We start from the raw sequence: 11,936 nt of genomic DNA on the forward strand, positions 1-11,936 counted from the left end.
CGTTGGCTCCCTGGTATCTGAATGTCAAACTCTAAAATCTAAAGATCAGAATCTGATACAAACATTTTCTTAAAGCAGAGCAAGAGATATTTTTTTTTCTCCCAATCAATGTGGTTAAGTGAGCCATGAGTGGTTAAGTGAGCCATGAGCAAATGAGCCATGTTGAAGTATAGATCTTAGATACATTTACAGTCTCCTAAATTAATATTCTAACTTAAATTGCACACTTAGAGGATGATCTTTCGTATAAACCTATAAAAAGTTTAATTTTGTGGAACTGCATTTTTTATAACGCTTTTATGTGCTTGTGAGTCTCCTTTCTGGGGTAAACCCAAACTCATTTGCTTCCCAGAAGCATTCTTTAAACAGCAGATGTCCTATGAAAGACTATACTATCCCCTCTGTTCATTCTTAATGAGAATTTTCCTTTTGCTTAGTTAGATGCTTTTATTGGAAACTTCTCTTGAACAAAATAACTTTCTACCACACGTTCTAATTTATTATAAATGTGTATAACCCATCCTGCTATAGAGGATTATTATGTTTATTTAGTTTTTATTTTCTGACCCATATAGCAAAGGAGAGAGGAACATGCTTGTTGCTAAATTTGCAGCCAGTCGGGCAATAGAGCAGGATTGTTGAGCTGAATGGAGGCAGGCCATATAGAAACCTTGCATCTTGCTAATCCAGTAGTCTTCTTATGTCTAACTATGTGGAGTTAGTGAGCATCCGCTAAGTAAAGGCTAGAGTGGTTTTCTTTGTTTGTTTGTTTTGTGAAGATACTGTTTTTAAATAGAAGATCTTGATAAAGTTTTTTACCCGAAAATAAAAACTGTGCAGTTTTAGAAATTGTCCGCTTACCCTCTCACCTCAAAATTTTACAACCAAAAAAAAATAAAAATTAAAGCTAGCTTGTTGCTATTTGTTTCAGGACCTCCAGTGTGCTTAACATATTGTTTGTGTGATTGTTATGTAATCCAAGATTGGTTTCAGCAGAGTGTCAGTCTACCTATCAAGTTTCAATATAGAATAGGGGGTCATCTGCTAAATACAGATAAAATGGAGAGACATAGCGTTTAACTGTGTGAGAGTTAGTGAGGTATTATAATTTACAATTGGCCACTCACGAATTATCAGATGTAAATCAGCCTTGAGTGAAATCTTTTTCTTCTGATTCTTCACACTCCCATCAGTCAATCAGAGTATTTGCTCAAAAGAGAAAGTATATGGAGAAAAATAAAGTGCAATTCCAGAGTAAAATATAAAAAGAATTTAATAACTTACATATAAGTTAAAAGCATTGAGTATATCACCACTGGACGCCCAGTGGTGATATACTCAATGCTTTTAACTTATATGTAAGTTATTAAATTCTTTTTATATTTTACTCTGGAATTGCACTTTATTTTTCTCCATATACTTTCTCTTTTGAGCAAATACTCTGATTGACTGATGGGAGTGTGAAGAATCAGAAGAAAAAGATTTCACTCAAGGCTGATTTACATCTGATAATTCGTGAGTGGCCAATTGTAAATTATAATACCTCACTAACTCTCACACAGTTAAACGCTATGTCTCTCCATTTTATCTGTATTCAGCAGATGATCCCCTATTCTATATTGCATTTGTATTGAAGACAAGAGGAAGTCTTTGGGGACTTTGTTCTGGAAACTTAACCCCACGAAGGGAAGTTTCATTTTGTTTATATACCATCACTGTTTTTTTCACTGGGGTTGTGTGCACATATTCTGTTTTGTTTGTATATATACACCTATCAAATTTCTCAAGGAAGGCTATCCTGTCCAATTGGGGATCACCAATCTGGACCAGCCCCCAAGCAACAGTAAAATGTATTGCAGACTAATTTAATTTATAGCGAAAGGACCAAGAAACCCTTTCCCTGTGGTTTTTCTGCATTTGATGTAAAAGGAGAAGCAAATCAAATGTTTAATAGCTCTCACAACAGCATCCATAGCTTTAGGCTATATAGGTTTTACAGCTGATCAGTTTCTAGAAGCATGGTAACAGCCACGATTATGGCATTTTCTACAGCCCAGATCCCCATTACAATCACATTGCTAACCCTTATTGCAGCATTGGCTGGGTATCTCCTATAGCCACATTGTTTTCTTGTTGCAACACAGTGTGTAAGATAGCTTGAGGAATCTATCTATGCTACGATCATAAAATCTAAAAATAGTATTCCCATTACCCCACAGGTACCACTTACCAACTACTGGGACTGCTTAAATTAATTCTGCAATACCTCAGTGTTGTATTGGTTAAAACACTGTCCAAAAGAATACATTTTAATTAGCTGTTTCCATAACCTTACCGAAACACTAAAACTCCTTCATCAGCTTTTTTAAGTTTGATTGACTTTTGGGAGAGTATAAGCACACATAGGTTAGTGTGGCTGTTTCTATGTTGCTAAGCAAGTCTCTCCTATCACTCTAATTTGGGATGTGATTAAGCATCAAAGAAATTTGATTAAACATCTAATAGCTTTATTTATTACATTGTAGCACAGAAAGAAGAGGAGGGAGGGGGGAATCTCAAAATGAAATAATGTTTACGATAGTTTATAATGACACAAGTATCGATCTATTTACAAGAAGCGTGTATATGTACTCCTTCAAAGAAGATTAAAGCCTGGCTTATTATGTGGCATTAGGTGTGTTGTAAGAGCAGGGTAACTGTGTCAAGACTTCTCAATCAACTGCAGGAGGGAGAGAATTCTAATTAACAAATCACTGGAAAGGCCCAAAGGCTGGAGGACATATACCGCGAGAGACATCAAGAACTGAACACATTTTGAAGTCGGTGAATATTTTGCTTTTCGCGTAACCCCTTTCTTTGTGATAACACAATCTGGTGCTGATGTACGCAGGATAAGAATGGATGCAGTGCTGATGGACAGCTCCTTCCCATTGCTCAATAATTCAACTGGAGCCAGAGTGTCTGAGGATGGGGAGACTGTGATTGGCACTTACCTACTGCTCCTTGGTGAGATGGGAATGATGGGGAACGAGTTCCTTATGTTCAGGAAGAATTAGAGTAAGGAATGATTTATATATAAAAAAAAAATGTAATCCTATTATTTTCAAGAATGAAACGTGTGATTTTAGCTAGGATAAAGGCACACTAGCCGGGCAGTTAGCTTTCAGTTCCTACGTTTCTAATTTATCATATGCAAAAAAAGGTCTTTGTATTATATCCAGTGATTGTTCTGCTTATCTGCAAACAAACCATAGACAGACTTGTTCAACAAATGAAATAATTTATCAGCATGCCCTAAGGCAATACATTCTATTATATAGATTTGTTAGCAACAAACCTCAGTGTCTTATTTAGCTCATAGACGACCAATGGAATGACCATTTCAATTACTCCAATCTGTGACTCACATTTTCATATATACTGTATGCTTTATTCATTTATAATTCTTGAGGTGGTTGGGCTATATCTAAAAACTATCAGTTCTAGAATTATTACTAAATATAGGTCGGTCAGAAGATATATTTTATACTTCCTATAGTGAATGCTCTACGGTTTAGCTTGTTTTCCCTCTTTTACCCATTATACTTATTGCGTTATACATATGCATAGCCAATTTTCATACAAAATCCCAGTAGAACAAATATTTAATTTCATTTTCAGCTCTTGATTATTTCAGAGAAAAAAAAATAATAATTAAGAAATACTACTAAAATCTTCTACAACATCTATAGAACAAACTGCTTAGTCAGTCTGTCTTTAATTGTAGACAGACTTCTTCCACAACAGAGATGCTCCAATCCGTAGCTTTTCATTCTGGTCTATGAAGACTAATCCTGTAAAGCTATGTCCAGCAGAGGTTTGTGAGATAAGAAGAATAACCCCCATGTTCAGTTCCCATCGTCATATCGGATGATTAAAAATGCATTATAAACTGATAGCATCATACCGCTGCTGCTTCTATGACCCACATACTTTTTTAGTGAACAGGGCTGTCTTATGCTCTTGACTGAACAGTGGACCATGCATGCGCAGTCCACAACTTGATTGTGCCCGGAAGCAACCGTTTAACCCCTTAAGGACCAAACTTCTGGAATAAAAGGTAATCATGACATGTCACACATGTCATGTGTCCTTAAGGGGTTAAACAAAATACATTTAAACACTTTTGCCTTCATGAAGCCATAATAGTGTAACATCAATACCTTGTATGTCAGGGCTACTTTCTGCTGTTTTTAGGGTGGCTGTCTTGGCTGGGAAACGGAGCGGTTATCTGCATATTGTGCAATCATCATCGATCCCTAGACCCACATGACCTCCTGACCTTTAACCTTGCTGTATCAGATGCTGGGATCTCCATTTTTGGCTACTCGCGAGGCATTGTGGAGCTATTCCATGGACTAGGCAAGGATGGCTTTTTGGTGACTTCCCTCTGGACGTGCAAGGTAAGGAACAGAACAAAATTTTCTTACATTTTGGCTAAAGGCATTTGAACATCAGTGCTACATAAATTCAATCAATTTCAAACATCTTTATCTTTAAGGTTAATGCGAACAGTTTATGACAAGTTCTCTTTAACAGATAAACGATCCTAACGCAATGACTATGATAAAAATGTATTTATTTCCTTAGGAGCGTTTGTTATAGCAGCGTTGTCAGTCTGGGGACTGTGCAGAATTTGCAAAGACCCACGACCTGTCCCTCGCGGATATCACTGTCTTCCACTGGCAGGTCTTCTTCAGCTCCTGGTGCTGACCTCATTGCTGTACTCTCGTGCATGCAAGTGAAATTCCAACACAGTCAAAATGAGTATTTCGAAAAGATGTTATCTTTATGAAATACTCAGTTTTCAGGAGGGAGGGGCAGGATGCTTAGCGCAGGATGCTTGACTTCCAGCTCTAAAGCTCACTCAGTGCTGTCAGTATCTAAACTGGATACATATACTGTTAACAAAGTCTTTTTTTTTTTAATGGGGTGTGGCTATGGAAACTGACTCATCACGCAACATTCTGCACAATTTTTATTTTTGCAAAGATTTGAGCATGGCAAAAATACAGTATATTAATGAGGCCAAAACCTGTCAAATGCATTAAAGCTGTGCTGATGCTCACAATGTTCCTTTAAAGCGTCACTGTCGCTGTCTGGGGACTGAATTCGCAAAGACCCCCATCGCTCCCGGGGATCCAAGGAGGGGGGGGTGGGTTGTACAGATAAAGGTGAGATTTACTTACCCAAACCTGTCCCTCGGCGCTGTCATCTTCCGTCTGCTCCGCAGCAGCGCCAGGAGCTGGTGTCACTGCTGTACTCTAACGCAGACCGCAAGATCCTCCATAGAGCCAATTCTCTGCAGCCATCACTGATGACGGCTGTCGGGATCGACACTGTAGCACCGCAGAGAGTCAGGTGGAGGAAATATACAGAGACAAAGTAGTCTTTACTTTGTCTCTATATAACTCTTGACTGTAGGAATTTCAGTGAAAATCCAACACAGTCAAAATTAGTATTTCATAAAGATTCTATCTTTATGAAATACTCATTTTTCAGGAGAGGGGATGACTGTGCCATTTTAAGTCCTCAGTTCCATATTTAATATAATTTAAAAGCCAAGCAAATCCGCCAAATCATAATCTGATGCAAAAACACTAATAGGGTTAGTATGTGGCTCATGCAGCAAGAAGCAGTCTTACCGAGGATAAACCCTATTAAACAACTTTGAGTGAATCTCGTGAGATCTCCCCTGACTATCTGCTTTACTTCATTAGGTTGATGGCTTCCTGATCCTCATGTTTGGCCTAATCAGTATTGGTACCCTTACTGCAATCAGTCTCCTCCGTTACATCAAGGGCTGTCAGCCACATCACGGTAAGGATTGCTGATGTCTTTACTGTGACTTAAACATATGGGGAGGGGTCAATTCAATCATCTGGAAATGGTGAAGACACTGGACAGTGACTTTGCAGGCTTTAGGCAAAAATTGATGAGACGGGAAAACAAGTGAATTGGACAATATTTTCAATTCAACAATTTTGTATAAATTGCAAATTGTTAATTTACAGTTACGCACACACACTCTAATAAATGACTGACATGGAAGCCATCATTGTGACTGATCTGCAGCATTTGCTAAAATAAAACCTGCTCAGCTTCGAAGCTGTCACTTCACAGACAGGTCTTTAGTACTATAGCAGCAGGAGACCATTACATTGACTAATTATCCTTTCGAGAAGCTAGTGAAATTCCTCATTTGCAACTATTTGTGTTATCACTGTATGTGTTTAGGGACTAAAGACTGTTAGATATAGTAATGAAAGGCATGTTTTATGGATAGGTTTGGCAGCCATGTTGGATGGCTGCAGCTTGTGAGAGCAGCTCTTAACTTGCTGTGAATTTGCAGATTAATGTTGCCCTATGTCTATTTTCAGAGCAATTTCAGCTTCGATTAACACAAGGATGCCTTTGAGCACAGTTTAAGATCACTAATGTCTGCACTACCCCCAAAGTGAAAATGTTCCAGGTATCTGACTTTGAGGTCTGGCTACTGTCCTGCTGCACATATTGTCTCTTCTCCTGCCTGGGACATAGACATCTACTGTACTGGAGCCAGTTTCCCAACATTTTGACTAGTGGAGGTTATTCTGGTCTCCACTGCAGAGGTCTCATAGTCTCAACTAGACTATCAGCTGCAGATAAATATGGATATAGGAGTAGCTGGTGAGGTGTAGGAAGCCTAGTAAAGCTACAAAGGTCTTTATTGAGGCTTTTCACCTGATCTGCAGAGAGTTCAGGGCAAAACTCCAACAAAGACAGCAGCTGGGGTTATTGCAGTGCCATTATACTATTCTGCAGGAGAAGCCACAGCCATCACAGCTTAGAATTTAACTGTTCAACCACAGCACAACAAACTGGTACAACGTACAGCTGCCCTGCTCTCCAATGCTGCAGTTGCATGGGTGAAATCCCCACGGCAATGCCCTTGCCCCAGACACCTCTCTGGTATGCAGATTGCCATTAGGAAGTTTGGTCTATTGAAACGCACCAATCAAGGCACCAGGTGTCGCTGGATCAGAAGGCATGAAGCGGAGACCTGATTTCAAGCATGGGGACTGTATTAGCACATCAGGGTACATTGGATGAGGGAGTAATGCGTAATTTCCTTCACCCTATGCATTGTGAAAAGCTTGGCATGATTTCCTAAACTGGGTACAGGCTGATATTTCTTGACTGTACTATTAGAAAGATGCACACAGTTGATGGGTATTTGCCATACTACCACAGTTATGCATCTGTCCTGATCTACGTATTTTGAAAGCCAAATAATGCTTGTCTTTTGAGAATATTATGTTGATATAGCAAAACTATATATTTTTTTGGCTATGTTTTACTATATACAGTGAGCCTATTCAGGTGTTTCGGTGTTCCTATATGTTTGATAATCTTCCAGTATTTGTGTTTATTCTGTCCATATCACAGAGTAAACATAAGATTGCCAAAACATAGTATAAGCGTTTGTAGAACACTTTCTGAAAAGCACAAGGCTAGTCAGTATGAAGTGGGGGACGAGTGAGCTGCCAATTGCAAGTGGTATAGGTAGAGGGGAAGACTTACAGGTATTGCAATTTTTAAGTAAGTCAAAGTACACTGTGACCCAGTGACAAGGAGCCTGTATATAATGATGCAAAGTTGTTATAGTGCTTAAACTGTTAATATCCAATATCAAGCTTCACGCAATGCTAAATACCCTCTTGGTCATCCACTAGTACCTTGTGTGAGCTGCAGATTTTGGAACACTGCTGAATGTCTTCACACTGCGTAGTGCTGACACAAGGATCCACCTAATGTACTGTTGTCAGCTCTGAGCAGGAGAGTTCAATAAGGTGGGTTGTCATGGCTGCCGTCTTAAAAAGCAGGACGACCATGCATACCTTCACATAATACAGATTAATCAAGCCCACCGTCATACGTCTCATTGCTCACCACTTGCTTCACAAAATACTGTACTCTTGCCAATTTTTATATCCGACACCTCTCAAAAGGATGTTTTATGCCAGACATACTGTCTCAAAAAAATGTTAACATATACAAAAAATTTTATACTCTCATGACTGATGGATTTTTTTCCCAGATAGTTCAGAGGTTTTTTGGAATACAAACCACTGCCTCGGATACATTGATAAATTATGGCTTTCACTAACAGATCTCAAATTAAGTATGACATCTCTGCTATCAACTCAGACATGGGATCAAATCATTAATTCGCACAGAACTTTCTATGACTTTTCATATCGTCCTGTTACATCTACTGGACGAAACAAAAATTTCTCTTAAATATACTTTCCCACCGCATATTTTGGAAAAATAGATTTTCTTAGAAATAAGGACTGCTTCAATCTCCACAGTAAACCTAGGATCCCAATATTTTTAAAGATAATTTTACTGAATTTTTAAAAATAGAAAAGATCGCGAAAAGAGCAAAGGGGGCAGGGAACATGACAGAAGCCGTTCATCTCTGTAGGATAAAATGGATGAATTACAAAGCCTTTATTATATAGAAGAGATAAACAAGAGTGTCAACAAAGATTAGGAAATGATGAGGTGGATCTCAAAATTTAAAACCATTAATCTTAAAATTGTGTTATTTTTATTTATTTTTTTTAAACACATGATTAGAGCAAATGCTCTTTGAGCCAAACATGTCAGATGTTTAAGTTAGTTGGTGGTTGTTAATGTTAGCAGATAGAGAAGGCAAAACTGTGAGGGACTTGAAGATTTGTTTGTTTGAAAGAATGCGATCAACAAGGTGTTGATAGGTTCTATGTATGTGGATTAATTATTTTGATTAATCTTGTCTTCTTAGCTCACAAGGTAGACAAACAGAAAGTGCATCTGGCTCTCATCTTCATCTGGATCACTGCTGCGATCTGGTCTGGGTTCCCTTTATTGGGATTTGGAAGCTTTACAGGTAAATATATGATATGGATGTTGTAACAATCAGGTCATCAACATACATATCTAAACTCTAAATCCTCTGACTTATGGGCGCAATGTTGGTTGTAGTAAGAGTTGGACACTGTAACAATTAGTCAAGACTAGCATTGGTTACTCCATCTTAAGGCTTTGGAATAGGTTGAGAAATTACTGTATTGCAGGCTTGGAATACCTCACCTTAAGTCTCCCTGATGATGCTAATAATATTCAGGTCTGGGGGGAAGTAAATGAGTAGATATATATGGGGAGGGCTGGAAGGAGTCAGAGCTTTGCTCAGCTTGCCCCCAAGGCAGAGGGTCTGGTATCTTCAGGACCAGAAATGAACACCCTTTACTGCAAGGTTAGGGAGTTCCCAGGTGTGCTTATTGTACAACACTGTGGAGATTTGAATTAATATTTAGTGTCTCTGAGTAGTGATCCCTAAATGATTTCGAATCATATCATTTATATGCTATGTGGTTTTTTTTTTTTTTTTTTTTTTACAGAGCGTAAATATGGCACATGTGAGATAGACTGGACTCAAGCCACAAGTTCTATGTCTTACAAATGTTATGTAATTGGAATCTTCGTTTGGGGCTTTTTCATTCCGGTGTCCATCATGGTCTTCTGCTACGTATCCATCATCAGGACTGTGCATGCAAGCCACAGAAACTCACGGGGAGGTGAAATAAGCCGCCCCCAACTCACCATGGAGAGGGCCATCACCAGGGTAATCTAATATATTCAAATATAAGTTGCACAGTGAACCCTATTGTCTGTTTTGAGAAAGGCAGTGTGTGACCACACAGTTAAACCGTTCAACAATTCTGTCATAAACACATATCTTTATTTGTATACGGAGCTTTCCTAAAACTTTACTACATTTTTGTTATGTTCTCATTAATTTATTTGTGTCCCTTAGGTGTCATTTGTTATCTGTACGGCTTTTCTCCTTGCCTGGTCTCCATACGCCGTTATCTCTATGTGGTCAGCCTGTGGCTACCAGGTACCGGCCGACACCAATGTGGTAGCTACATTGCTTGCAAAGTCAGCAAGTTTCTATAATCCAATCATCTATTTGGGCCTGAGCCCCAGGTTTCGACAAGAATTTCACACTTTGTTATGCTGCTGCTGCCCAAAGAAGAGAGGCAAATCCTTGAACTGTGATCAGTCAATTGCTGGCTGTGAATCCAACACAAAGCAATGGGTGGACCCGCAGTACTTACAGACCGATGAAAAGAACCTTCAGACAAACCGTTCTTTAGAAGTAGGAGTGGAAATGTCTAATCAAGGAGCTCCAAGTACTGAAGACGTGATTCTGAATGAAAAGTCTTTAGAAGAAAGTACAAAGGTTAACAATGTCCGGATATGAGATATGGATTTGGACACATAATGTAAATATGTTCAAGGTAAAACCATATATCTGATGATCTAACAATAAACAGACACATCAGTGTTCTATTCTTATCTCCAGAAAAACAGAAATGAAGACTTTCCTCAAATCTTCAGTAACTTTATCTTCCTCAATGTCAAACCTTGATTTAAAACAAACCAAAAAAACTAAAACACCTCTGTCATACAAACCATAAAGAACAGCGAAAAACCACAGCACCTCTTAAAGTTAAGTAGCTATTTCTCCTGCACAATTATTGGTAGGACTAAATCCCAGAAAACAATCACTGCGCAGTTCTCAGTAAATTTTGTAGGCCCTGTGTATTTTCCACTGGACTCTGGAGTAGCTGGACCAGTGGAGTAGCTAAAGCAACAAACCTGGAGGGACGCTTTGCAAGGGAAGTCCTACCAGTGATGCAAATTGTTGGACAAAATAGGAGAAATCTCCCCTAGGAGAGATCTGCTGCTGGCAAGTTAACGAATTAAACAACTTGTATAGAAACTACCCGCCAGTCTGAAGCTGGCACCACCATCTGACCATACTTTCCTTGCCTCCACCTCCCACACCCTTCTTTCTACATCTTTGAAGGGTGATAGGTGAGACAGGAAAAATAACTGTTTACTTATAAATTGTTCGACAAGTCTCTGCAGATCCAAAAAATAACATTCTGCTTCCAGTCCATCACTAGAAGAAAGGTTTAACTTTGTGTAAGTTAGTTGACCCACTCCACCCCCCACCGAAACGTAGGGCAGCATGGGTTTGGCAGAGGAGGCGATTATTTCAGATATCTGTTTCACAGGGAGATCTGTAAAAGAGGAACCAATACGTCTCTGGAAATTATGCCACTGAATAAAATGTTGAAAAATACTGATAAGTTGTGTTACTCTTTCTTTTCATTTGATGCTCGGCTTTTATATTTATATTAAAGATTTAGAAATCACAATTCATTCACACCTTAAAGAAACACTTAAAGGAACCCTATACTGTCAGTAAAAACAATATAAATACCAATAATAATAAGAACATCCAGTGTCTGTGAAATCCCCATAGGAAAGCATAGAGGCAATGATTTCCTATGGAGAGGGTCTAGTGCGCCGCATTGCGCATTACCGTATATACTCGAGTATAAGCCGAGTTTTTCAGCACATTTTTTGTGCTGAAAAACCCCAACTCTGCTTATACTCGAGTCACTGTCTGTATTATGGCAATTTACATTGCCATAATACAGACTGGGGGCTGTGTGCAGCTACTTACCTCTCCTGCAGCTCCTGTCAGCTCTCTCCTCCTCCGCGGTGGTCCTTTCAGCACCTCTGTCAGCTCCCACCTCCCAGTGTAAGTCTCGCGAGAGCCGCGGGGTCATAGTGCGGCTCTCGCGAGACTTACAGTGTGAGCTGACAGAAGAGCTGCACGGACCGGCGCGGAGGAGGAGGGAGCTGACAGGAGCTGCAGGAGAGCTACCAATGCCACTGGACCACCAGGGAAGGAGAGCCCCCCTCCCTGCCATGTATCAAGCAGGGAGGGGGGACGAAAAAAATTATAAAAATAATAAAAATATTAATAATAATAATAAAAATAATAATAA

General features: G+C 39.2%; 1 protein-coding gene across 1 annotated transcript; it reads left to right on the forward strand.

The window, feature by feature from the left end:
* The first annotated feature begins 2,730 nt into the window (after positions 1–2,730).
* On the forward strand, positions 2,731–10,731 carry LOC134582548 (opsin-5-like). Its single transcript, XM_063439220.1, has 6 exons — positions 2,731–3,006; positions 4,237–4,442; positions 5,760–5,859; positions 8,852–8,956; positions 9,468–9,691; positions 9,884–10,731. The coding sequence occupies exons 1-6, from the start codon at positions 2,898–2,900 to the stop codon at positions 10,331–10,333; spliced, it is 1,194 nt and encodes a 397-aa protein (XP_063295290.1). The 5' UTR covers positions 2,731–2,897; the 3' UTR covers positions 10,334–10,731.
* Positions 10,732–11,936: the final 1,205 nt, after the last annotated feature.

The sequence above is a fragment of the Pelobates fuscus genome, chromosome 13, assembly GCF_036172605.1.
Source record: "Pelobates fuscus isolate aPelFus1 chromosome 13, aPelFus1.pri, whole genome shotgun sequence".
NCBI lineage: Eukaryota > Metazoa > Chordata > Amphibia > Anura > Pelobatidae > Pelobates > Pelobates fuscus.